We start from the raw sequence: 25289 nt of genomic DNA on the forward strand, positions 1-25289 counted from the left end.
GTTTGGAACGAATTACCATCGTATGTTGAGGGACCACTGTACTTATCAGCACCTGTATGCTCCACAGGAAGTTCTTTTCACGTTTCTTTTCTGTCTGACCACAGTGCTCTCTGCTGACACCTCTGTCCATAGCAAGAGGTTTTCTATGGGGATTTGCTCCTACTCTGCTGACACCTCTGTCCATTTTAGGAACTGTCCAGAGAGCAATGTGGTCAGACAGAAAGTAAATTCAAAAGAAAATAACTTCCTGTGTATTATACAGCAGCTGATAAGTACTGGAAGGATTTTTTTTTTTTTTTTAATAGAAGTAATTTACAAATTTGTTTAACTTTCTGGCACCAGTTGATTTAAAAGAAAAATGTTTTCCAGTGGAGTACCCCTTTAAAGGGGTACTACCTTGCTGACAACTTATCCCCTATCTAACGAACATCCGCTCCGGATCTGATGACTGCCGATCACGGGACCGGAGTATTGTGACGTCACGCTCCGCCCCTCAATGTAAGTCTTTGGCAGGGGGCGAGACAGCTGTCTCGCCCCCTGCTATAGACTTGCATTGAGGAGCGGAGCGTGATGTCACACAGGGGTGGGGCTATGACGTCACGATCACCGCCCCCCTCATCAGACCCAGAGCGGATGTTCACTCTGGGGCCTGATGAGAGCGGGGTGCTGCGTGCAAGATCGCGGGGGTCCCCAGCGGCAGGACCCCGTGCGATCAGGCAACTTATCCCTTATCCTTTAGATAGGGGATAAGTTGTCAGCATGGTAGTACCCCTTTAAAGGGAGATAAAGAGAAATACACCAGTGCTAAATCTGTGCAAGTGCGTATATCCATGCAGCCTAAAGTTAGAAGGTGGAATACAGTTTACCTCTTTAGGTGTAGTGGTGGAGTGGTCCCATGGTAGCTGCACTGATAATCCCGTCTCCATCACTCCCCCTGCTCCTTTAGCCACCCCCTTTCCTTATATTGCCATGCAGCCCTGTACTCTGATGTTACGACAGTACAAAGTGAGAGTTGCAGCAGTTGCCCCAACGCAGCTGTGGCAACAGAGTAGATGCCCCAGTAACACAGCCTGCCCGCTATAAGCACAGGGAAAGCAACCAGGTCATGTCAGCATGGAGCAACTTCCCTGATCCCAAGACTACCTGTTAATATCTCTATCTAAGGGCTATGTTCACACTAGCAGAATGTCCGCCGGAAAAATACTGGAAAACACCTTTGCCCGATCCAGCAAGTGCTAGGACCGGAAATGTCTCAGACAGCAATGCATTTCCACACGGACTCCGCAGAAAGAATAGGCTTGTCTTTTCTTTCTGCGGACGGCGGAATTAGAATTTCCGAAGCAAAAACATCTGGCACGGAAATTCTGCCGTGTGAAAAGAGCAGCAGAATCCCACGAAGACAAACATCTGATTTGCGGACTAGGTTTTTTTTTTTGCATGCATGTTTTTGTTTGTTTATTTTATTTATTTCAGAGTCTAGTATATGCTCTGGAAATTTACTTTGGGGAAGATTTATCAAAACCTATCCAGAGGATAAGCTGCCCAGTTGCCCATAGCAACCAATCGGATTGCTCCTTTCATTTTGTTGAGGCCTTGTTAAAAATGAAAGAAGTGATCTGATTTTTTTTTTTTAACACTTTAAGGGCCCGTTCACACGTCAGAATTCAAGAGGAATTTACTCGAGTAATTCCTCTTGAATTATCCGCTCCAAAAGAATTGCCATCTCCTCTGCCATTGACTTCAATGTCCGTCTGGCATGCTAGCTGATCTGATCCCCAGAGCCGTGCCGCAGGTAATCAGATCAGCATAAAATGTAGCTGTGCTGCCGCAGATGCCGTGACCTGTATTGATCATGGCATGTGAGGGGTTAATGGTGCAAAGTATCGCCGCACCAGGACGTACATTTACGTTCTTGGTCGTTAAGGGGTTAAAGAGTCGCACAGGTTAAAAAGTCGCAGAGAAATGTGATCAGCACCAGATTTATCACATGCCCTGCGTTGTGTAACAAATTTGGTGCAGGTACACAGTTTCCAACATGAGAACTAATGGAGTAAAAAGACGTGCACCTCCTCCACTTTTCATGCATACCCCCCAATGGATTTGCATAATTTAGAGTACGTCCACTTTGGTCAAGAGTAAAACCAGTTTACATTGCGATCTACATAGTTCACAGACCCCAAACGACCAATCACATGTTCCAAGATGGCTGCCTACATTGGTGCTTTCATCTCTTATGACCAAGGCCATTCCTACCATTGAGCATACCTAACATGGCCAAACCCAATAGCCAAGAGAATTGTCCATATAGTTTTGGCCATACAGCCCTTACGTCCACGTTGAAAATTAGATGTTAACCAAAGATGTAAGTTAGTATGCCAGTGCCAACAGATTCATAACCTCCAGTGATACTCCTAGGGTGGCACAGCGCCATGCTAGCACTACCATAGTGGTGTCTTGGTTGAATTCTCTTGTTAGGGACAATATTCCATTACATATATGGTCAGCACCAAGGGCATACATCAGAAGAACGCTAAAGAATTATTCAAACCTACAGACATAGGCTTTGTCCAGAATAAGTGTAATAGTCCAGTCTGCATTATGCCAGTTAAAATGTTATTTCAGAGACAGACTGCACTCTCTCCCATGTAAGCATTCCGGTTTACACAGCATATCTATATATGACGCTTGCAGCCAACAAGTATGTGGTCATTTAACTTTCTAACATTGTGTCTAGTAAGGTGACCTTTACTTAGGTGGCACATTTCTGTCTGACTCGATCGCAACCAGCTTCTAATTTTAGGTTGCCCACTTTTCTGTATATACAGAAATAAACCCCAAATAAAAATTAAAAAAAAAAGATAAAAAATAAAAAAAAAAATTTAATTTAAAAAAATAAAAAGTACCAAACAAAAAGAAAAGAAAAAGTCAGAACATCAGATTCTACAGGGGTAGTCCCTTGCTACTCTTATTGTGGAGCCTCCATTGCATATGATTAGGAATGTTCTTACTGTTATTAATACACATGTATTTCTTTTTTACCTTATTCTGTGTGTATGACTATGCACGTGCCTTAAAGTGTTATAATACTGTATTTTTGGAAAACTTACAATAAACTTCCACTGTAAAAAAATTTAAAAAAAATTAAAAGTCAAAACAGAAATTAAAAGGGGTATTCCAGGCAAAACCCCCTCCCTCTCTCTCTATCTATCTATCTCTCTCTATCTATATCTATCTCTCTATATATCTCTATATATTCATACTTGCTCTGGAAAGTTAAACAGATTTGTAAATTACTTCTATTAAAAAATCTTAATCCTTCCAATAGTTATTAGCTTCTGAAGTTTTCTGTCTAACTGCTCAATGATGATGTCACCTCCCGGGAGCTGTGCATGATGGGAGAATATCCCCATAGGAGCTGGACAGCTCCCGGGACGTGAGTCATCAGAGAGCAGTAAGAAAGAAAACAACAACTCAACTTCAGAAGCTAATAACTATTGGAAGGATTAAGATGTTTTAATAGAAGTAATTTACAAATCTGTTTAACTTTCTGGAGCCAGTTGATATATTAAAAAAAAATATGGCCTGGAATACCCCTTTAATAGAAAAGCAAAAAAAAAAAAAAGGGACAAACAGTAAGGCCAATTTCACATAATACAGACACATTTCTGTCCTTAGTATGAGGCCACAGGTCTGGAGACCCAAACTTACAGCTGTTACTTTGGGTCTCCAGACCTTTGGCATCCATATCATGCTACTGTAAGACAGGCCTAAATGTATCTGGGACCCGAAACCCCCCCCCACCACACTTTTTTTTTTGTCCCTACCTTACACACAAAGGCGAACAAAAGACATTTTCAGGGGCACACTAAAGGTAGTTGTGTCTGCGCATGTGTATGGCTCTGTCCAGTGCAGTCTTTGGACATTAAAGGGGTTATCCAGGGTAAGAAAAATATAGCAGCTTCCTTCCACAAAAACATGGTCACTCCGGTCCTCAGGTTCTGTGTGGTATACAACTCTGCTCCATTATTTTTAACGGAACAGAGTTTTAATACCCCATACAAACGGAGTGGTATTAACTGAGGGGACTTACAGGACCTTACTGCTCAGCCAATCACCGACACATGAGACGACTGCGGACACTGATTGGCTAAGTGGGAAACGTCCTAGAACCAGCGGATTGTCAGGAGCACAGGTACCGGGACTGCGGAGGAGAACAGGATCTTCAACACACCTACAGAGACCAGGGTTAGGCGGCTTCAGGTTTTTTTTTTTTTTTTTTCATTTTTTTTTTTTTTTTATTGTCTCCCCCATACCCCTATTACTAAAGACAGTGTTTCCCAACCAGAGTGCCTCCAGCTATTGTAAAACTTCAACACCCAGCATGCTGGGAGTTGTAGTTTTGCAATAGCTGGAGGCGCCCTGGTTGGGAAACACTAACTTTGCACTATGGTGCTGGGCCGCCGCTGCAAATTTTCCCGGCTGGCCATAATGCTATAATCGCAATTTGCAAATATTGTGATTTAAATGCAATATATAATGCAGCCCTAATTTATATATATATATATATATATATACACATACATATATACATACACACACACACTTTATATTTAATATATGTGATATATTTAATATGTGTGTGTATGTGTGTGTAATATATATATATATATATACACACACATATCACATATATTAAATATATAGTCTTGCACTAAACAGCCCAAACAGACATGGGGCATTTCCTTGTCTCCGTTCTGCAGCCAGGACCAGCTTAGCTCTGCAATTAGATTTCCAAGTTGCGGCACAGCTGCCAAATACTTACCCTGGCATGAGCTTACACACTTCCAACTATCTAAAGAATATTCAGCCACGGACAGAAGGGGATTTTGCACTCACGTCTACGGATCTATACAGACCACGCTTCCGCACAATGCAAAAAACCCACGCACCACACAGCTAGTCACCCGCCATAGAGTCATAGAACTAAGTTACAAATAAATGTACTAGCTGACTTGTGAAATACATAAATGTGATACATAACAAAACAAATATTCAGCTGTATCCACATAAAGCTTATACAGTGTATAAGCTTTGTCGCTTCTTAATACACTTATGTTTGTTTTCAACATCTTTGCTGGTCAGGAATCCTTTACAGATCCAATACTTCTCACAGCTGACTGCTTGCTACCCAGTCTGGACAGTAGGGATCGACCGATATTGACTTTTTAGGGCTGAGACCGATAATCTGTGAACGTTAAGGCCGATAACTTATACCGGAATATCGGTATAAGTTATCGGCTATTTCTCCTTCAGCCCCCCCCCGGCCCCGCAGAAGACGCTGCAGATCAATGATTTAAAGCAGGCACTTTAAATCAATGAACTGCAGCAGCTTTTGCGGGGCCATAGACTGCCGCCGCCGCCACCAGCTTCTCTCCCCCTGCCTGTTCGGGGGTCCTGCGTCCAAGCACCGCCACCCGCTTCTCTCCCCCTGCCGGTCCTGAGTCCAACCACCGCCACTGCCCCATTGCCTTCCCCATCCCCAGTTTAATAATTACCTGTTCCCGGGGTCTGCGCTACTTCTGGCTCCGGCGGCGTCCTGAGCTGTCACTGTGTGCACTGACAGTGGCGTCGCATTGCGCAGTGCAGGACGCCGCAGGAGCCAGAAGTAGCGCGGACCCCAGGAACAGGTAATTATTAAACCGGGGATGGGGGAGGCAATGGGGCAGCGGCAGTCTATGGCTGGGGCGGTGCGGTGGCGGGGTAATTGCCGATACCGCCCAAAATCGTGAATATCGGCCGATAATATCAGCCAAACCGATAATCAGTCGATCCCTACTGGATAGTCTTCTGCTATCCATGCAGCAATGAGAAGACGGCAGGAGGGGGTTATCCAGGAATAGAAAAACAAAGCTAATGTCTTTCCAAAAATGCTCCCTGTCTGTCCCCAGGTTGGGTGTGGTTCTGCAGCTCAGTTCCATTAAAGTGAATGGAGCCAAGTTGTAAAACCACACCCAACCTGGAGACAGACTGGGAGCATTTTTTGAAAGCAGTTACCCCTGCTTTTCTATTCCTGGATAACCCCTTTAAACAGACATAAAAAAAAAGCCTATACTGATATGAATGAGATTGCGTTTTGGAGAAGGGGACACTTATCCCTGGTCTCCTACAGCTCCAGTTCCCCTCCATCGGTCCCCTGATCTCTCTTTTTCCTACTTCTAAGACAGACTCTTGTTGCAGGACCTGCACACTCAGTCCCATGCAGTCAGGTCCTGCACAAGGAGATTGTCTCAAAAGTAGGAGAAAGACAGACGTATGGTGGACTGGAAAAAGGCAAAGCGGCACTGCGAAAGCATCCGTATTACCACTGCTAGTCTCAGCCTTACCATGTGCTGACAGCTGACAGTTAGGGTCATCACACCCACAGTCAGGATTGGGCTCAAGTGGTAATTTGGACAGAAAACAAGGCCATTCTAAGCCCGTATGAAACTGGCCTTACTCTAAGAACATTTACATAGCAATCTACAGCCCAGAACATAAGCTTCTCATGTATACTAACAACGCATAAAGGGAAGTGCTCCTGGTCTCTATGCATTCCTTCCATGTGAGAACAGATCGGATGTAAAATGTTTTAACAATAATTTGGGCAGGAGGGAGCATTGTTCTTCTACCATGAACGTCATGTATAGAGATATTAGACTGGTGCAGAACAACAAGAACTCACTCCTAAATTTAAAATCGCTCTTTTAAGTATTATAAAAGAAACAATCTGACTGGTTGCTATAGGAAACTGGTCCCCTTTCTTTTTGCACAGGTGTTCCCCAAATAAAACCTCCCCTCATCTCCCCCATGCATTACTTATTAGTTTCCCTCATCTATCCTGTGTGTCACGGTCATCAGTATCCTCTCAGTGTTCAGCAGACGATATCACGTGACCACTGCAGCCAATCAGTATCCTCTCAGTGTTCAGCAGCCGATATCACGTGACCACTGCAGCCAATCAGTATCCTCCCAGTGTTCAGCAGCTGATATCACGTGACCACTGCAGCCAATCAGTATCCTCTCAGTGTTCAGCAGCTGATATCATGTGACCACTGCAGCCAATCAGTAGACTCAGCAGTCACGCTTTGTATTCCTGATTATGAAGTGTGACTGCCGAGGCCACTGATTGGCTGTGGTGGTCACCTGACGTCCGCTGTTCCTGTAACACCAAAGCGCCTATCGGAGGCAGAATGTGGGATCAGCACAGGAACACAGGTAAAACACTTAGGGGAAGATTTATCAAAACCTGTGCAGAGGAAAACTTGTACAGTTGCCCATAGCAACCAATCAGATTGCTTCTTTCATTTTTCACAGGCCTTCATAAAAATGAAAGAAGCAATCTGATTGGTTGCTATGGGCAACTGGGCAAGTTTTCCTCTGCACAGGTTTTGATAAATCTCCCCCTTAGTTTTTTTTTTAAAGATTTACAACCTTTATTGGAAAGAGCTGACAAAAAACTAGGTGTCTGGATGAAATTCTCAGTCACCATGGCGACCTGGAATTTGTGGAGCCCTGATCTAACCTATTACAGAGTTGTAGAAGAAGCTCTAGTAAAAAAAAGGACATTTGTTGGGTATGTTTAAGAAACAATGTGCATGACAAAAACAAAAAAACAAAAACACAGATCAATATCACTTAGTGTACCTGCTAAGTTACTACAATAATATAGGGTAATTAATACAGGTCCTAGCATTAAACGTGCATGATCACCCCTTGCCTCTATGGCATACAATCGGGGGCACACTAATTCCTGCATGGACACAGGAGAACTCATAATACCATATACACAAAAAGAAAATCGAGTTCAAACAACTCCTTAATTAAAATCATGATTTTATTAGTACAAATTTTAAAAAGCAATGTGAACAGACGCCAATAATTGAAATTGGGATTAGGTTAGGTTCCAGTACAAAAAAGTAGGGCTACTGCCAGCTGCAATGGGCTAACATATAATATGATGTAACAATTAATTAATATAATATCTCAGTCTCTAAGAGAACTGCACTGCATATCAGTTATTGCTACTAAAGTGCTCTATATACGGTATTCAAAGTATACACTGACCACAATTGTGGGTATAATAGGACATAAATTAGTGCAAACAAATAAAAATAGATTTCAACTCGCATGTGCATATATATACAAAAATATAATATTGCGCAATGATAGTGTGATAATATAGTGGTAACACAAGCGCTTATCTATGGATCCATGCAGACTGCAAAGAGACAGAGACTAGTAAGATAAAGTGCATATAGTAAGCTTACCCATGTTAGGCTGCAGAGCCCAGACCCCTACGATCGTTTCGGTTTCCCTTTATCAAGAGGTACTCTTGATAAAGGGAAACCGAAACGATCGTAGGGGTCTGGGCTCTGCAGCCTAACATGGGTAAGCTTACTATATGCACTTTATCTTACTAGTCTCTGTCTCTTTGCAGTCTGCATGGATCCATAGATAAGCGCTTGTGTTACCACTATATTATCACACTATCATTGCGCAATATTATATTTTTGTATATATATGCACATGCGAGTTGAAATCTATTTTTATTTGTTTGCACTAATTTATGTCCTATTATACCCACAATTGTGGTCAGTGTATACTTTGAATACCGTATATAGAGCACTTTAGTAGCAATAACTGATATGCAGTGCAGTTCTCTTAGAGACTGAGATATTATATTAATTACTTGTTACATCATATTATATGTTAGCCCATTGCAGCTGGCAGTAGCCCTACTTTTTTGTACTGGAACCTAACCTAATCCCAATTTCAATTATTGGCGTCTGTTCACATTGCTTTTTAAAATTTGTACTAATAAAATCATGATTTTAATTAAGGAGTTGTTTGAACTCGATTTTCTTTTTGTGTAAATAATATAGGGTACCAGACAAAGCAAATAAAGACCCCCCCCCTAGAATGTCCAGGTGTTTATCAGGCAATTCCTGACTATCGAACAAAAGGGTCCCGACGCATTTTCCTCCTGAAAAGATGGCAATACAGGGTTCATCAGGGGACAGGCGTAAGCAGCAATACATGTATCCCATTATAGTTTGGCTGAAAAGATGACAAGAACCATGCAAATAGCAGGAATACAGTATTACTACAGTCCAATACTAAATATAGAGGGGTTAAAGATGAGCGGCTCCCTCCAGCAAACGGCTGTCTAGGCATGCTGGGTGTTGTAGTTTTGCAACATCTGGAGGGTCACAGTATGGACATCACTGTACTAGAGGAAGAGGTGTGTATAACAGGTCCATGCCTCTTAATACATTCGGCCCATGTATGGCTGTCTAGAGACCCCTTTGAATTAAAACATAAGAGGAGATTTACCAAAACGTTTCCAGAGGGAAAGTTGCTGAGTTGCCCATAGCAACCAATCAGATTGCTTCCTTCATTTCTGAAAAGGCCTCTGGAAAAATGAAAGAAGCGATCTGATTGGTTGCTATGGGCAACTCAGAAACTTTTCCTCTGGAAAGGTTTTGATAAATCTCCCCCATAGTAACTACAAGTTGACAGAGTCCATCTGTAATTTACACAATTTTTTTTTTTTTTTAGGCGTAAATAATTGTATTCAATTGTCAGACAGAGGGATGTCATGTCATTACCCACTAAAAAAAGAAAAAAAAAAATTATTAAATAAATAAATGCAAATTTTTTGCACAAAGAAAAAAAATTTGTACCTTACATACACTTTATGTAATCCATTAGGTCATAAAGCTACCTTAGAACTATTCAAGTTTCCAAAAGTTACTTAAAGTTGGAAAACAAAGCTTTACATTTACGATTAGCGATTCCCAACCAGCGCGCCCCCCCAACTGTTTCCCAACCAGCGCGCCCCCCCAACTGTTTCCCAACCAGCGCGCCCCCCCAACTGTTTCCCAACCAGCGCGCCCCCCCAACTGTTTCCCAACCAGCGCGCCCCCCCAACTGTTTCCCAACCAGCGCGCCCCCCCAACTGTTTCCCAACCAGCGCGCCCCCCCAACTGTTTCCCAACCAGCGCGCCCCCCCAACTGTTTCCCAACCAGCGCGCCCCCCCAACTGTTTCCCAACCAGCGCGCCCCCCCAACTGTTTCCCAACCAGCGCGCCCCCCCAACTGTTTCCCAACCAGCGCGCCCCCCCAACTGTTTCCCAACCAGCGCGCCCCCCCAACTGTTTCCCAACCAGCGCGCCCCCCCAACTGTTTCCCAACCAGCGCGCCCCCCCAACTGTTTCCCAACCAGCGCGCGCCCCCAACTGTTTCCCAACCAGCGCGCCCCCCCAACTGTTTCCCAACCAGCGCGCGCCCCCAACTGTTTCCCAACCAGCGCGCCCCCAACTGTTTCCCAACCAGCGCGCCCCCAACTGTTTCCCAACCAGCGCGCCCCCAACTGTTTCCCAACCAGCGCGCCCCCAACTGTTGCAAAACTACAACTCCCAGGAGTAAGGTAGAAGATAAGTGGGGGACATGGACTGGAGACTTGGAAAGATAATGGAGAAGAAGGTCTGGAGCCGACTACAGAGTCAACGATCTCCTTAGATCTGGGCTACAATAGGATTTCATTGTCGAAACAGGAAAACATTTTCCAAAATAAAATACAGTTAATACATACATTGTGTCAGAGTGCACCCTTCTCCAACTTGTTGCAAAACTACAACTCCCAGCATAGCTTGACAGCTGTCTGGGCATGATGAGAGTTGTAGTTCTGCAACTGCCTAGGAACCACAGTTTGGGGGATTGCCACTATAGAATGAAGTTGGCGACAAACGTATTGATACGCCATCAGGGTACGATAGGAGTTGTAGTTCTGCAACCACCAAAGACATACCCCCCGGGTATCACGGCTATAGAATAGATTACTGATGACAACAAAACTGTTTACACAGGTCATCAGGGCACAATGGGAGTCTTCGTTCTGAAACCGCTCAGGAACCACAGTTTGGGGGGATTGCTGCCGAATAGTGATGTTGGTGACAAACATTGTGGCCCGTGCCATCTGGGCATTATGGGGGTAGTAAATCTTCAACCGCCAGAGAGCCAGATGTTGGGGGATTCCGGATCACTGCCATAGGGTGACGTTGACAACAAAAGTATTGGCACACGCTCAGGGCATGATGCGAGCTGTAGTTTTAGAACCGCTGGAGAGCTACAGGTTGGGGGGTGGGGGGGAAGATTGCCAAAAATCTTAACATATATCAGAGCCATGATGGGAGTTATAATACTGCCACAGACTGGGAATCATCACAACCATAGAGTGAAGTCGGTGACAAAAGTATTGACAAACGTCATCGGGGCACGATGGGAGTTGTGGTTCTGGAACCTGCTGGAGAGAGCTATAGGATGGGAATTACTGTCATAGAGGATCACAATGTTAGTGGTCAGCAACAGGTTCAGAATCATCACTCTACAGCGGTGTTTCACAACCGGCATGTCTCCAGATGTTGCAAGACTACAACTCCCAGCATGCCCGGACAGCCGAAGGCTGTCCGGGCATGCTGGGAGTTGTAGTTTTGCAACAGCAGGAGACATTCCGGTTAAGGAACACTGCTATATAGTAACAGTCTTGAAACACATCAGACATTTTAGCATAAGTATAAATAATTTTTTATTTTATTTATTTAGTTTATGATGTCAAATCTACAAACTGATGATGTCACTTTTTATGCCACTAATGGACGCGGTGACAAGAGGGAAGCAATCAGTATATAAAATTTTACAAAAATAAAAACAATAAAAAATATCTATACACAGACTAGTTTTGGCGATTTGTTTGGTCACATTCACTGCACCTATGAGAGATGTCAATAGAACACAAGGAGTAGGGAATATTCTAGGATGTCACAGAGGATGGAAGCTGCTTTAGTGCTAGTATGAATGAAGCCCTAGAGATGAGCACAGAGAACACTGCGGCTCCTATTACAGGATCAGTCCATGCACGGGGCTCACCTGCGGGACGTCATGTCAGCTGACTGCCTGGCCTGTCCGGGGAGCGGATCCTTGTGTGTCAGCCCGTGTCCCCGCTGTCCTCCCGGCCGCACCGCTCCCAGCACTGGGCTCTCCGTCCGCCAGGCTCGGCAATTTCATACAGATCCGGTCACCCCCAGCCAGCTCCTGTAACTCCATGCGACCATGGCCCCTCCCACAGACACGCCCTACACGACCACAGAGCCGCCGCGAAGCCCCGCCTACTAATAGGATATTTACCCGAACGACACGCCCCCTTCGAACTCGGCTCTTTAATCCTTGACCAATCACGTGGCGCGGCGGGCGTTGTCGGAGCGCTGATTGGCTGCTTGAATGACGCAGGTCAAACCTGAGGTGGGCGTGGTCCCGGTCAGGAAGGCGGGGCGGTGACGCGGGCGTTCTCAGTTTTGTCCACCTGGGTTCCCGTGACGGTAGTGCAGGATTTCATAATCGCCGTGGGAATGAGATCGGAGGTGACAGCTCGTTTTTAGTCACGTTTCCTGTGTTGGGAAGAAAGTGGGAATTGCTTGAGGTGAGGGCTGCACTAGGACTGCGTTCTCATGGGGCGACTTTTGTGACATTAGGTTTTTTTTTTTTTTTTTCCAAGCTTTACAGATTCCACGATGTCCATTGCCTTCTATAACCTAGGTCTCCTTACTGTGGCCCTCTAGTTGTTGCAAAACTACAACTCCCAGCATTACCGGACAGCAGTTGGCTGTCCGGGCATGCTGGGAGTTGTAGTTTCACAGCAAACAACTTATAGAGTGTTACTTTCACAGCTGGAAAAGCTGTAGATACAGTTGGATGGCTGAGTAGGAAAGAAAACAGCTTTTCCTGAATCAAACTTGTAAAATTTCTACTTCTTAGGTTCACACATCCGTAGGTTCCCGTCCCGATATTCACCCGTTCAGGTAAAATAACGGAACATGAAAAAAAAACGGGTTACCAGCTGGTGCAAACGGATTGCAAACGGGTCTAGTAACCCATTTTTTTTTCAAGGGTTGAAAACTCCTATATTATAGCCGTTTAAACCCGTTTTAATCCATTAATCCGTTAATTCCTGCTTCATGCCGCCTCTTCTGAGCATGCTCAGAAGAAAATAGAGGTGAAAAACGGATTCAAATTAAACGGGGACAAACGGGTACATTAAAGGGTAACCCGTTTGTAACCTGTTTCCCATAGACTTCAATGTTAAATTTAAAAGACTTGTTTTTCACCCGTTATTTTTGACGGGCAAAAAAATTGTGCATGGAACGTCTTTTGGCCGTCAAAAATAACGGGTTAGAAACAGAACGGGTGCAAACGGGTGATAAAGGACTGTAAAAAAAAATCCCATTGAGATCAATGGGATCCGTTTACAGCCCTTTACAACCCGTTTGCAAAATTAGCAAACGGGTTGCATAAAGGTCATTTTTTGACGGGAGCAGGCGGCTGTGTGAACGAGCCCTTAGCCAAGTGCCAAGGAGGTGGAGCCTAGCTGTTTAAAGGGATACTCCGCTGGAAAACATTTTTCTTTTTTAAATCAACTGGTGCCAGAAAGTGAAACAGATTTGTAAATCTGTCTTATATGTAGAACACGGCCTACTGAGGAAAGGGCCGTGTTCTACATATAAGAGCCCTGAAATGCGTCTAGTTGTATCCAATCTACCTTTACACCACTGATACCTTACCACGCACTTACCTGAAGAGTCTGTCCAGCCTTGAATACTTTGTGCTAAACCAGCAATACCATCTGAGTCCAACCTCAAGGCAGCATTGGCAAGTGCCTGTGACGTCACACGCCATCAGGATACCACGAGGTCTGCAATAATCAATCGCTTGATACCATCCACAGTGAATAATCTTGGAAGCGGCTTCTAATCAATCTGGTCTGTGGCAGGCAGACCGCCGCGGTGACGCATGCCAGCGTCTTTTACCATCCGGGACTTGCGGACCTCACCATCTATCCTCGGGTGACGCTATGTTGGGACTTACACCAGGCTGGTAACTATACTTCATCCATTACATTCATTATACAGTGACCACCCGACCTACGATGGCCCCGACATACGATCATTTCAACATACGATGACCTCTCAGAGGCCATCGCATATTGAAGGCAGCATCAACATACGATGCTTATGTATGTCGAGGCCATTGCATAAACGGCTATCCGGCAGCACAGACTGCTTCAGCTACCACCGGATAGCCGTTTACGGTGCCCCGTGTGGTCCGCTGACGATCACTCTCCTGTCCTCGGGGCTCCGGAGCGTCCTCTTCGGGATCCCCTGCATCGTCGGCGCTCTCCATCGTCGACATCACGTCGCTGCGCACGCCGTCCCGTCATCCAATAGGAGCGGCGTGCGTAGCGACGTGATGACAGCGACGGAGAGCGAGGATGCCGGGGCGTCGTGGACGCGGCAACAGCGATGGACGGCGACATCCAGGGCAGCGGTGACGGTCCGGAACGGCGGGGACAGGTGAGTACAGTTTCCTCTAACAGTGGTCTACAACCTGCGGACCTCCAGATGTTGCAAAATTACAACACCCAGTATGCCCGGACAGCCGTTGGCTGTCCGGGCATGCCGGGTGTTGTAGTTTTGCAACATCTGGAGGTCCGCAGGTTGTAGACCACTGTCCTATACTTTACATTGCACGGATCCCTCAACATATGATGGTTTCAACAAACGATGGTCCCTTTGGAACGGATTACCATCGTATGTTGAGGGACCACTGTATCGGAATTCCATATTATTTACAGGACTTTAGACCATTTCTGGACTATCAGTTGCCGGATTACACAAAGTGCAATCAAATTTTCCATCATCTTATTAATGCTAGATATCGGTGTTTGTTCTTATTCTGATTTTATGTTCTAATTATATATGTATCTGTTTTCCTCTGCACAAGGGCCCTGTACTATGAGGTTAAATTACACTATCTGATATTTTATATTTTAAATAAAATATTTTTACTTTTCAAAATTTGTATCTTATAATTGAAGCACGATCAAGGTATCTATTATAATCATATAATCATACTGTTCATCTATGTATCAGGCAACTGGTACTAGTCTTGAGGGGTTGGTTACTGTTTAAGGGTGCGTTCACACGCTAGTAACTAGCAGCGGGAAATCCGCTGCGAGTTACGCTACCATTCATTTGAATGGGTCCGTGGACAGTCCGCAAATCTGACAAATCAATGGTAGCGTAACTCGCAGCGGATTTCCCGCAGCGTAAAATCCGCTGCTTGTTACTAGCGTGTGAACGCACCTTAAATTAATTTTTCAAACCCCGAACACCAGGTGTAGGTGTACAACCTCCTTACTTCGGCTAGTTAATTGTGAGCTGCACATCCCCTTTGTTTTGCATAGATTTGTAAATGACTTCTAATAAAAAAAATCTTAATCCTTCCAGTACTTATCAGATAATATATACTTCACAGGAATTTCTTTTCTTTTTGACTTTCCTTTCTGTCTGACCACAGTGCTCTCTGCTGACACCTCTGTTCATTTTAGGAACTGTTCAGAGCAGGAGAGGTTTGCTATGGGCATTTGCTCCTACTCCGTACAGTACCTAAAATGGACGGTAGTATCAACAGAGAGCACTGTGGTCAGACAGAAAGGAAAGTCAAAAAGAAAAGAACTTCCTGTGGAGTATATAGCAGCTGATAAGTACTGGAAGGATTAAGATTTTGAAATAGAAGTCATTTACAAATCTGTTTTAACTTTCTGGCACCAGTTGATTTAAAAAAAAAAAAAAACATTCCAGTGGAGTACTCCTTTAACCCCTACAGGACCCATGACGTAACGGTACGTCCCGACACCCTGGGTCTTAAGGACCAGGGACGTACATTTACGTCATGGGCAGTTTTAGTCCCCGCCGTGCGCCGGGCGGGGATCGGAGCGGGATGGCTGCTGAAATCATTCAGCAGGCATCCCGTGCAAATGACCAGGGGGGTCATCAGACCCCCCCATGTCGGCGATCGCGGCAAATCGCAAGTGAATTCACACTTGCGATTTGCGCGATTCCGGGTCATTACGAGTCTATAGTGACCCGGTGACCCGCAATGTAAGGGGGATCGCGGGTGTCTAAGACACCCACGATCCCCCTGAAGCGATAGGAGTGAGGTGGCAGGGGTGCCACCCCTCCTATCCCTGCTATTGGTGGTCTAGGCGCGACCACCAATAGCAGATCGGGGGCGGGGGGGTTTACTTTCGTTTTCCCCGTCCTGCCCTCCCACAATAGGCGGGGCAGGACGGGGAAACGACGGGGACCGGCGCCGAAGATCCACTTACCGATCCGGGCGGGCGTCGGAGGCTGCAGGCGACGGAGATCGGCGGGCGGCGATGACGTGCGGCTGGATCCGACGGAAGCCGGTGAGTTGCCTAGCAACATCTGGAGGGTACAGTTTGAGACCATTATACAGTGGTCTCTAACTGTAGCCCTCCAGATGTTGCAAAACTACAACTCCCAGCATGCCCAGACTGCTGTTTGGGCATGCTGGAATATGTAGTTTTGCAACAGCTGGAGGGCTACAGTTTGAGACCACTATATAGTGGTCCCTAAACTGTAGCCCTCCAGATCTTGCAAAACTACAACTCCTAGCATGCTCAAACAACTGTTTGCTGTCAGGGCATGCTGGGAATTGTAGTTTTGCAACAGCTGGAGGTCCACAGTTTGGAGATCACTTTGCAGTGGTCTCTAAAACTGTAGCCCAACAGATGCAAAACTGCAAATCCCAGCATGTCCAAACAGCAATCAGCTGTCTCGGCATGCTGGGAGTTGTAGTTGCGTACCTCCAGCTATTGCATAACTACATCTCCCAGCATGCCCTTCGGCGATCAGTACATGCTGGGAGTTGTAGTTTTGCAACAGCTGGAGGCACACTGGTTAGAAAATACTGAGTTAGGTAACAGAACCTAACTGAAGGTTTTCCAACCAGTGTGCCTCCAGCTGTTGCAAAAGTACAACTCCCAGCATGCACGGTCTGTCAGTACATGCTGGGAGTTGTAGTTTTGGAACCGCTGGAGGTTTGCCCCCCCCCCCATGTGAACGTACAGGGTACATTCACACGGGCAGGCTTACAGTAAGTTTCCTGCTCCAAGTTTGGGCTGCGGCAAATTTTTCGCCGTATCTCAAACTTCTAGCGAGAAACTCACCGTAACCCGCCAGTGCGAATGTACCCTAAAAACACTACACTACACTAACACCTAATAAAGAGTAAAACACTACATATACACCCCCTTACACTGTCCCCCCAATAAAAATGAAAAACGTATTGTATGGCAGTGTTTCCAAAACGGAGCCTCCAGCTGTTGCAAAACAACAACTCCCAGCATTTCCGGACAGCCACTGACTGTCCAGGCATGCTGGGAATTTAGCAACAGCTGGAGGCACCCTGTTTGGGAATCACTGGCGTATAATACCCCTATGTCCACCCCTGTGCAATCCCTAATTTAGTCCTCAAATGCGCATGGCGCTCTCTCACTTTGGAGCCCTGTCGTATTTCAAGGCAACAGTTTAGGGCCACATATGGGGTATCTCCGTACTCGGGAGAAATTGCACTACTAATTTTGGGGGGCTTTTTCTCCTTTTACCCCTTAGGAAAAGGAAAAGTTGGGGCTACACCAGCTTGTTAGTGTAAAAAAATAAAAAAAATTACACTAACATGCCGGTGTTGCCCTTTACTTTTTATTTTCACAAGCGTTAAAAGGAAAAAAAAGACACCCAAAATTTGTAACGCAATTTCTCCTGAGTACGGACATACCCCATATGTGGGTGTAAAATGCTCTGCGGGCGCACAACAAGGCTCAGGAGTGAGAGCGCACTATGTACATTTGAGGTCTAAATTGGTGATTTGCACAGGGGTGGCTGATTTTACAGCGGTTCTGACATAAACCCCCCCCAAAAAATACCCACATGTGACCCCATTTTGGAAACTACACCCCTCACGGAATGTAATAAGGGGTACAGTGAGCATTTACGCCCCACAGGTGTTTGACAGATTTTTGCAACAGTGGTCCGTGAAAATGAAAAATTTTATTTTTCATTTGCACAGCCCACTGTTCCAAAGATCTGTCAAACGCCAGTGGGGTGTAAATACTCACTGCACCCCTTATTAAATTCTGTGAGGGGTGTAGTTTCCAAAATAGGGTCACATGTGGGGGGTTCCACTGTTCTGGCACCACGGGGGGCTTTGTAAACGCAGATGGCCCCTGACTTCCATTCCAAACAATTTTTTTTCCCAAAAGCTCAACGGCACTCCTTCTCTTCTGAGCATTGTAGTGCGCCAGCAGAGCACTTGACGTCCACACATGGGGTATTTCCATACTCAGAAGAGATGGGGTTACAAATTTTGGGGGGTATTTTCTGCTATTAACCCTTGCAAAAATGTGAAATTTGGGGGGAAACACACATTTTAGTGAAAAAAAAATTTTTTTTTTACATATGCAAAAGTCGTGAAACACCTGTGGGGTATTAAGGCTCACTTAATTTCTTGTTACGTTCCTCAAGGGGTCTAGTTTCCAAAATGGTATGCCATGTGAGGGTTTTTTGCTGTTCTGGCACCATAGGGGCTTCCTAAATGCAACATGCCCCCCAAAAACCATTTCAGAAAAACGTACTCTCCAAAATCCCCTTGTCTCTCCTTCGCTTCTGAGCCCTCTACTGCGCCCGCCGAACAATTTACATAGACATATGAGGTATGTGCTTACTCGAGAGAAATTGGGCTACAAATACAAGTATACATTTTCTCCTTCTACCCCTTGTAAAAATAAAAGAATTGGGTCTACAAGAACATGCGAGTGTAAAAAATTAAGATTGTGAATTTTCTCCTTCACTTTGTTGCTATTCCTGTGAAACACCTAAAGGGTTAAAACGCTGACTGAATGTCATTTTGAATACTTTGGGGGGTGTAGTTTTTATAATGGGGTCATTTGTGGGGTATTTCTAATATGAAGACCCTTCAAATCCACTTCAAACCTGAACTGGTCCCTGAAAAATAGTGAGTTTGAAAATTTTGAGAAAAATTGGAAAATTGCTGCTGAACTTTGAAGCCCTCTGGTGTCTTCCAAAAGTAAAAACTCATCAATTTTATGATGCAAATATAAAGTAGACATATTGTATATGTGAATCAAAATTTTTTTTATTTGGAATATCCATTTTCCTTACAAGCAGAGAGCTTCAAAGTTAGAAAAATACAAATTTTTCTAATTTTTCATCAAATTTGGGGATTTTTCACCAAGAAAGGATGCAAGTTACCACCAAATTTTACCGCTATGTTAAAGTAGAATATGTCACGAAAAAACAATCTCGGAATCAGAATGATAACTAAAAGCATTCCAGAGTTATTAATGTTTAAAGTGACAGTGGTCAGATGTGCAAAAAACGCTCTGGTCCTGAGGTGTAAAATGGCCTGGTCCTTAAGGGGTTAAGAGCCTAGCCCCTTCCTTGACTGATATATAGAACTCTGTCAATCGAGGAGGGGTTGGGAGGTAAGCGTGAGCAAGGAAAAGTGCCAGGATGTAGCACTTGAGCAGCTCGGCTCCACCTTATTGACATTGGGCTTGGAAATAAGAAGGTCATTGTAAAAAATTTAGCAACCAACTGCTCCAAGAAAAGGTAGATTTGCAAAAAAATAAAAATTCACCAAAAATTTGATACCAAACCCGCTTGATGTTTTTTTCTGTTGCCATCTTTTCACTTACCTTTTGGCATTTTTTTTTTTTTTTTTGATTTTTTTTTTTTTTGTGGGTTCAGTAGCCGTTTTCCAAAAGGGAAGCATAACATAACCATGTGGGCATTGGCATTTTTTCTAGCGTGTTTTTTTTTTCTCCCCTATTTCTTCTATAGACATTCTACAGTCACATAGTGAAACATTTATTTATTTATTTTTTTTGTAAAAATAAAACACCAGAAAAAAAAACCAAGTGAAAACCAAGGCTTATCTAGCAGGGAATATTTATCAAAACCTGTCCAGGGGAAGAGTGGTACAATTTCTTTCATTTTTACAATGGCCTGTCCAAAATGAAAGCGATCTGATTGGTTGCTATGAGCAACTGCACCACTCTTCCTCTGCACAGGTTTTGATAAATCTCTCCTGCAGTCCCTGTTCACACAGCGGAAAATTTAAAGAATGCCTGGAAAATTATATCTTTTCTTGGCGGACATTTCACAATTTGGCATGTTCTAACAGAACCGCTCGGAAATGCAACATCTTTATAGACAGCAGTGCATTTCTGAGGGGAATCTGAATCTGCTCTTTGTTTCTGTGGACGCTGAAATTGTGATATTTTTTTTAATTTTTTATAATTTTTTTTTTTTTTAATTCCGTCGTGTGCTCGGTGCAGCAGAATCCCATTGAAATCAATAGGACTCAGCTGCAGCGGAATTCTACTCAGAATATTCAGCCATGTGAACATAGCCTCACATGGAAAGGCTAAGATACATAACCTACATTTAAAGAGTACCTGTCATGATCTTGTTAAATGTTATAATCCTCCCAGTTCACTGCCCCATCATGATAAACCACCCCTGCCTTTATTTATTTTTTATTATTTTTTTAGTTTTCTACTTTGATATTGCTCTCTATTTTCTGCTCAGTCTCACTCTTCTACACACAGCCCATAGCAGTTCAATGTGAGCAGTGTTAGGGTGTGCCCCTTTTTGAGCTCCACAGACTTCAGAGCCAAGCAGGTGTTCTATCAGCCTTTCCCAGGAGTGTGGCAGCCTCCTGGGAAGAGCTTTTCTGCATGGAGTCCCAGGCCACCACCTCCCCTTCTTCCAGGCTGGCAGGGGGTGGAGAACAAACAGCGACAGCCATTATTCCGGTTGGATCTAGCAGAGTCTGCAGCAATGTAGGCTCTGCTCCCCAGGCGACAGGTGCCAGCCAGAGATCTGGTGGAAGGAAGTTGAGGAGGAAAAACATAGAGATGTAGGCTGAGAGAGGGCCCAAAGAGTCCAGTTCAACATGACTGCACGGTTTGCGGAGTATGAGCGGTGCGGTAAAGAACTCAGGTTGGCCAGAAAGGACCTGCATGGGGCAACGAATTTGGATAACACGGGGTCAAAAAAGAACAGGTCTGAGATTGTGAAGGTGGAGGAGAGGAGAGCAGAGATACTGGAAAGGAGCGGTCTCTTCAGAGAGAAACTGATAAATGAAGACCGGTTTGCTGCCATGAAATCCCCAGGTAAGGGGGATGATGGGGAGAGTAGTGGCAGTGAAGAAAGTGAGGATGGTGGTGAAGGTGTAAAGGAGGAGGAGGGAATGGAAAGTGTACAGGAAGATGCTGTAGCTACTGCATGTGATGCGCAGTCCACCAAGACCACCCAGGACAGCTACATAGAGCCAGCCCAGGTGGCGTTACCATTAAGTGAGAGTGAGGAGGATGACGTGGAGGGTGAGGGGGATTATTGAGGGCAATTACAATGCAGGAGTCCCCAACCCACCTCCAGCATTTTAAGACGAGCATGTGGCAGTGAGGCCTAAAGTAAAGAAACAGAAGACCAAGGAGACAGTGCAGTACGTGTTTCTTCCTTTCCAGCAGTCGGGGGCATCTGCAAAGCTGGTTCAGACTGTTGGGCCCCCCCAGACTGCCAGACACAGTTTCTATAGTGGAACGGGGCCAGCATGGGGGGTATAGCATGGCATCAAAGATGGCTGTGGACGCAATAGATGGGAAGTCCACCAATCCTGTCGATAGGGAAGGGCAGGATGGGCTCATGGTGTGCAGCTCTGGTGCTGCAGGGCCACCCCAGGGTGGCTGGGGGCGTGTCTGAGCGCCAGAGGCACGTTATGCTGCCTTGTTCTCGGGGGGCAGTTCCCTGAGTGCTGTGGGTATTGCCAATGCTGCAGGGCACTCCCCTGTGAGGGTGGGGGGGGGAGTGTTTGGATGGTGGAGAGAGGTGGGTCCTCCGAGTACTGTGGGTGCTGCGGGGGACTCCTCTGTGAGGGGGGGGGGGGAGTGTCTGGGCACCGGGATCAGCTGCAGAGCCCGTGCGGTCAGGCAAACCAAGCGATGGTGCTGTGGGAGGAGCTGGGGTGCGTTTGGGGGGGGGGCAGACTCAGGAGCTGACATCTCCCATGGAGGAGGAGTCATCAACATCGACCCCAGCAGGAGCTAGGCCAGCACAGAAAAGCATACTAAGACCAGCAGTACTACAAGTCCCAGCCAGCCCAAAATTTGTTAGTAAGGACAAGAGTGCAGGATGTGAAAATGCTGAGTGTAGTAGTGTTGTGGATGAGAGTAGTGTATGTGGGAGAGTCAATGGAGTGAATGATGGTGGGAGTAGTGGTACGAATGGGAAGTCTGGTATGGATGGAAAAAATTATGATGGGAGTAGTGGTGTGAATGGTGATTCTGGGTCAGGTTCTGGATCTGGTGCAAGGACACCCTTTCAGCCGTTGTCCTAGCGCCTTCGCCCATGCAGCGGCTGCTCCCGCTGAGTAGAGCTGTGAAGTTGCCTCGGTTGGGGAGGGTACGGGCAGGGATGGGGGCGCAACAGGGCTAGTGAGGAGGAAAATGGTCCCTGACAAATTAAGGCGGGAGGAAAATCGTAGGAGGAGTAGGGTGCTGGAGAGTGCCCAGGTGATGGGGGTAGCTCTGGCCCTGCTCCTGAAGCTGGCCCTGTAACCGCTGAAGCCCTGGAGGAGAATGCGCTGAATGAAGAGATGGGGAGGGTGCGCAGAGAGCAAGGCAATACTGCTGGCCCTTCCAACTCTTCCCACTATGAGAATGTGCATGGGGAGAGGCCCAAAAAGAAAGATAAGGGCAAAATAAAAGAGAGAAAGAAGAGATCAGAGCCCTCTGTTCCTTGTACTACGGGCCAGGTCCAGAACCCAAAACAGAAGCCTGACTGACCCCCCGATCTGATTGACCTGTCAAACCGGTACCTCATCCCCTATACATCTCCTCCCCCTCCTTGGAGGAGGAAGGTGAGAGCGGGGTGCCTAGGGAGACAGAGCCTCTGGGGGGAACTGAGCCCTGTCCTATCTAGGCACCTTCCTTGGAGGGCATTGCTAGACCGGGACTGGACGGAGACGGGGATCAAATGGATCAATCGGAGTAAATAAAAAAAGGTCTAATAGTGGTCCTGCCCTCTCATCTTCTTTGGGGGATGAGGGGGCTAAAAGGAAAGGGAAGCAAAGGTAAAAGGTATGGCTGTCTAATCACCCTGTATGGCGGCACTCACCCAATTGACACTGGCATCTATTAATTTTGCCAGCATAAAGTCAGATACAGCTAGTTTTGCAGCCTTTGATTTTCTCAGCCGTGTTGAAGCCTCTCTAATTAAAGCCAGAAGAGAGTGGAGGTGCGGTCACTCACACTGGTCTCTTGTGGCTGAGCCATATAGTGGGGTGGCAGTCCTTTTTTACCGCTCCTGTTGAATGCCGAAGGGTTATTGAATTAGAAATGGGGAGGTGCCTGATCTTAGATGTCTTCATTAAAAGACAAGAGCTCTGGCTCATGAACATCTATGCCCCACAAACCAGGTGGGGTCATAAGGATCTCTTTATGAAGATCAAGCCCTTTTACGAGTCGGCAAGTGATTTTTGGAGGAGACTTCAATAATGTCACGAGGTCCCAAGATAGGAGAGGTTCCAATAATCAGCTGTCTTTCTTCAGAGTCAGGTATCTTTACTGGACCTATGTAGTAGTAAGTCAGAGTGGTGAGAGATATTCCAGAAGTGGGTTGCAGGGTTCTCCCGCCAGTTCTTGAGCCTGAGGTCCCTGAATAGGTATCGCCTGTATCAGGGTCTGAGGAGGAAACTCGAACTTCTCGTCTCGACTGGAGGTAGCCGAGAGGATATCTCCAGAGTGAAGTCATTGCTAATGAGGTGTCAGTATGATAGGCACGCATCTTTGGTTTTTGAGAGGGATTAAGGGAGGTATCGCTCGCCCGACCCTTACAGAAACTGCAAGATGTCAGTGAGTACTAAAGGATATGGATTGGGATGTGATGTGATGTCTGGTTTCTTGGCTGAAACCATTCCTGAGCCAGGGGTAGACCCCTCTCTGGATGTTTTGGCAGAAGAAATCAGGGAAGAGGAAGTGAGACTTGCGATCGAGGGGCTTGCCCCTAAGAAGTCGCCAGGTCCGGATAGCTTAACATCACCCACATGTGACCCCTCAAGGAACGTAACAAGGGGTATGGTGAACCTTAACACGCCATAGGTGTTTGACAAATTTTCGTGAAAGTTGGACGTGAAAATGAAAAATCAGATTTTTTTTTTCCCACTAAAATGCTGGTGTTACCCCAAAGTTTTTATTTTCACAAGGGGTAATAGGGGAAAAAGCCCCCCCAAAATTTGTAACAATTTTTTCTGAGTATGGAATTACCCCATATGTGGATGCAAAGTGCTCTGCAGGCGAACAATGCTCAGAAGAGAAGGAGCGCCATTGGGCTTTTGGAGAGAGAATTTGGCTGGAATTGAAGGCCATGTGTGTTTACAAATTGGGGTCACGTGGGGCGGGGTGTCTAGAGTTCTGGCACCACGGGGGGCTTCGGAAAAGCACAAGGCCTCTGACGTCCATTCCAACCAAATTCTCTCAACAAAAGTCCAATAGCGCTTCTTCTCTTCTGAGCATTGTAGTTTGCCTGCAGAGCACTTTACATCTACATACGGGGTATACAAATTTAAGGGGCTTTTTCTCCTATTAACCCTTGTAAAAATGAAAAATTTGGGGTAACACCGGCATTTTAGTGAAGAGAAAATTTTTTTTTTCATTCTCACGGCCAACTTTAGCGAAAATTCGTTAATCACCTGTGGTGTGCTAAGGCTCCCTATACCCCTTGTTACGTTCCTTGAGGGGTGTAGTTTCCAAAATAGAATGCCATGTATGTCTTCAAAAAGAAAAAACATGTTAACTTTATGATGCAAACACAAACTAGACATATTGTATATGTGAATCAACACTAACCTACCTGTGCCATATGGGCAAAACCAGGGGCCAGTGGGCAATTACAGCAGCAGTGGCTGGGCACACATATAATGGGAGGAGGGAGGCAGACTATAAGCCCCACCCAAGTTGGCTGATATGGTTGCCGACCTCAAAGGTGCACCTTAATGCTGCCTATAATAGTGATCAAGGCACATTAAATGTGGAGTTTATACACCTCCAAGTATAAGATTTAAACAACAACAAAGACGTGGTCTCAATTGGCAGGAGGTGCTCAACCCCAAATGCAGTTGTGCATATATGCTGGGGGAGCAGATCCTGCCCTTGTGGCCTGTTGCTAGGGGCAATCCCCAGCATAAAAATTCATACAATGGGGGATGCCTACAGCAGACTACTAGTGCCACAATGGCATCCTACACCAGAT

General features: G+C 45.5%; 1 protein-coding gene and 1 long non-coding RNA gene across 4 annotated transcripts in view; one reads left to right on the forward strand and one right to left on the reverse strand.

Moving 5' to 3' along the window:
- The window catches only part of LOC130293432 (tyrosine-protein phosphatase non-receptor type 11-like), a 143109-nt gene extending 130927 nt beyond the window's left edge, over positions 1-12182 (reverse strand). Inside the window, exon 1 of one of the 2 annotated variants that reach the window (XM_056542103.1) lies at positions 11968-12182. In XM_056542103.1, coding sequence (XP_056398078.1) covers positions 11968-11981 — 14 coding nt within the window. In that variant the 5' untranslated portion in view covers positions 11982-12182. Of the gene's footprint in view, positions 1-6855; positions 6888-11967 lie in introns of those variants that run through there. The other variant, XM_056542102.1, reaches the window with a different exon arrangement.
- Positions 7133-25289, forward strand: part of LOC130293433 (uncharacterized) — a 182000-nt gene continuing 163843 nt past the window's right edge. For both annotated transcript variants that reach the window (XR_008848207.1, XR_008848206.1), the window contains exon 1: positions 7133-7254. This is a non-coding gene — a long non-coding RNA (uncharacterized LOC130293433). The remainder of the gene's footprint in view (positions 7255-25289) is intronic.

Source organism: Hyla sarda, chromosome 10, assembly GCF_029499605.1.
Source record: "Hyla sarda isolate aHylSar1 chromosome 10, aHylSar1.hap1, whole genome shotgun sequence".
NCBI classification, from domain to species: Eukaryota; Metazoa; Chordata; class Amphibia; order Anura; family Hylidae; genus Hyla; species Hyla sarda.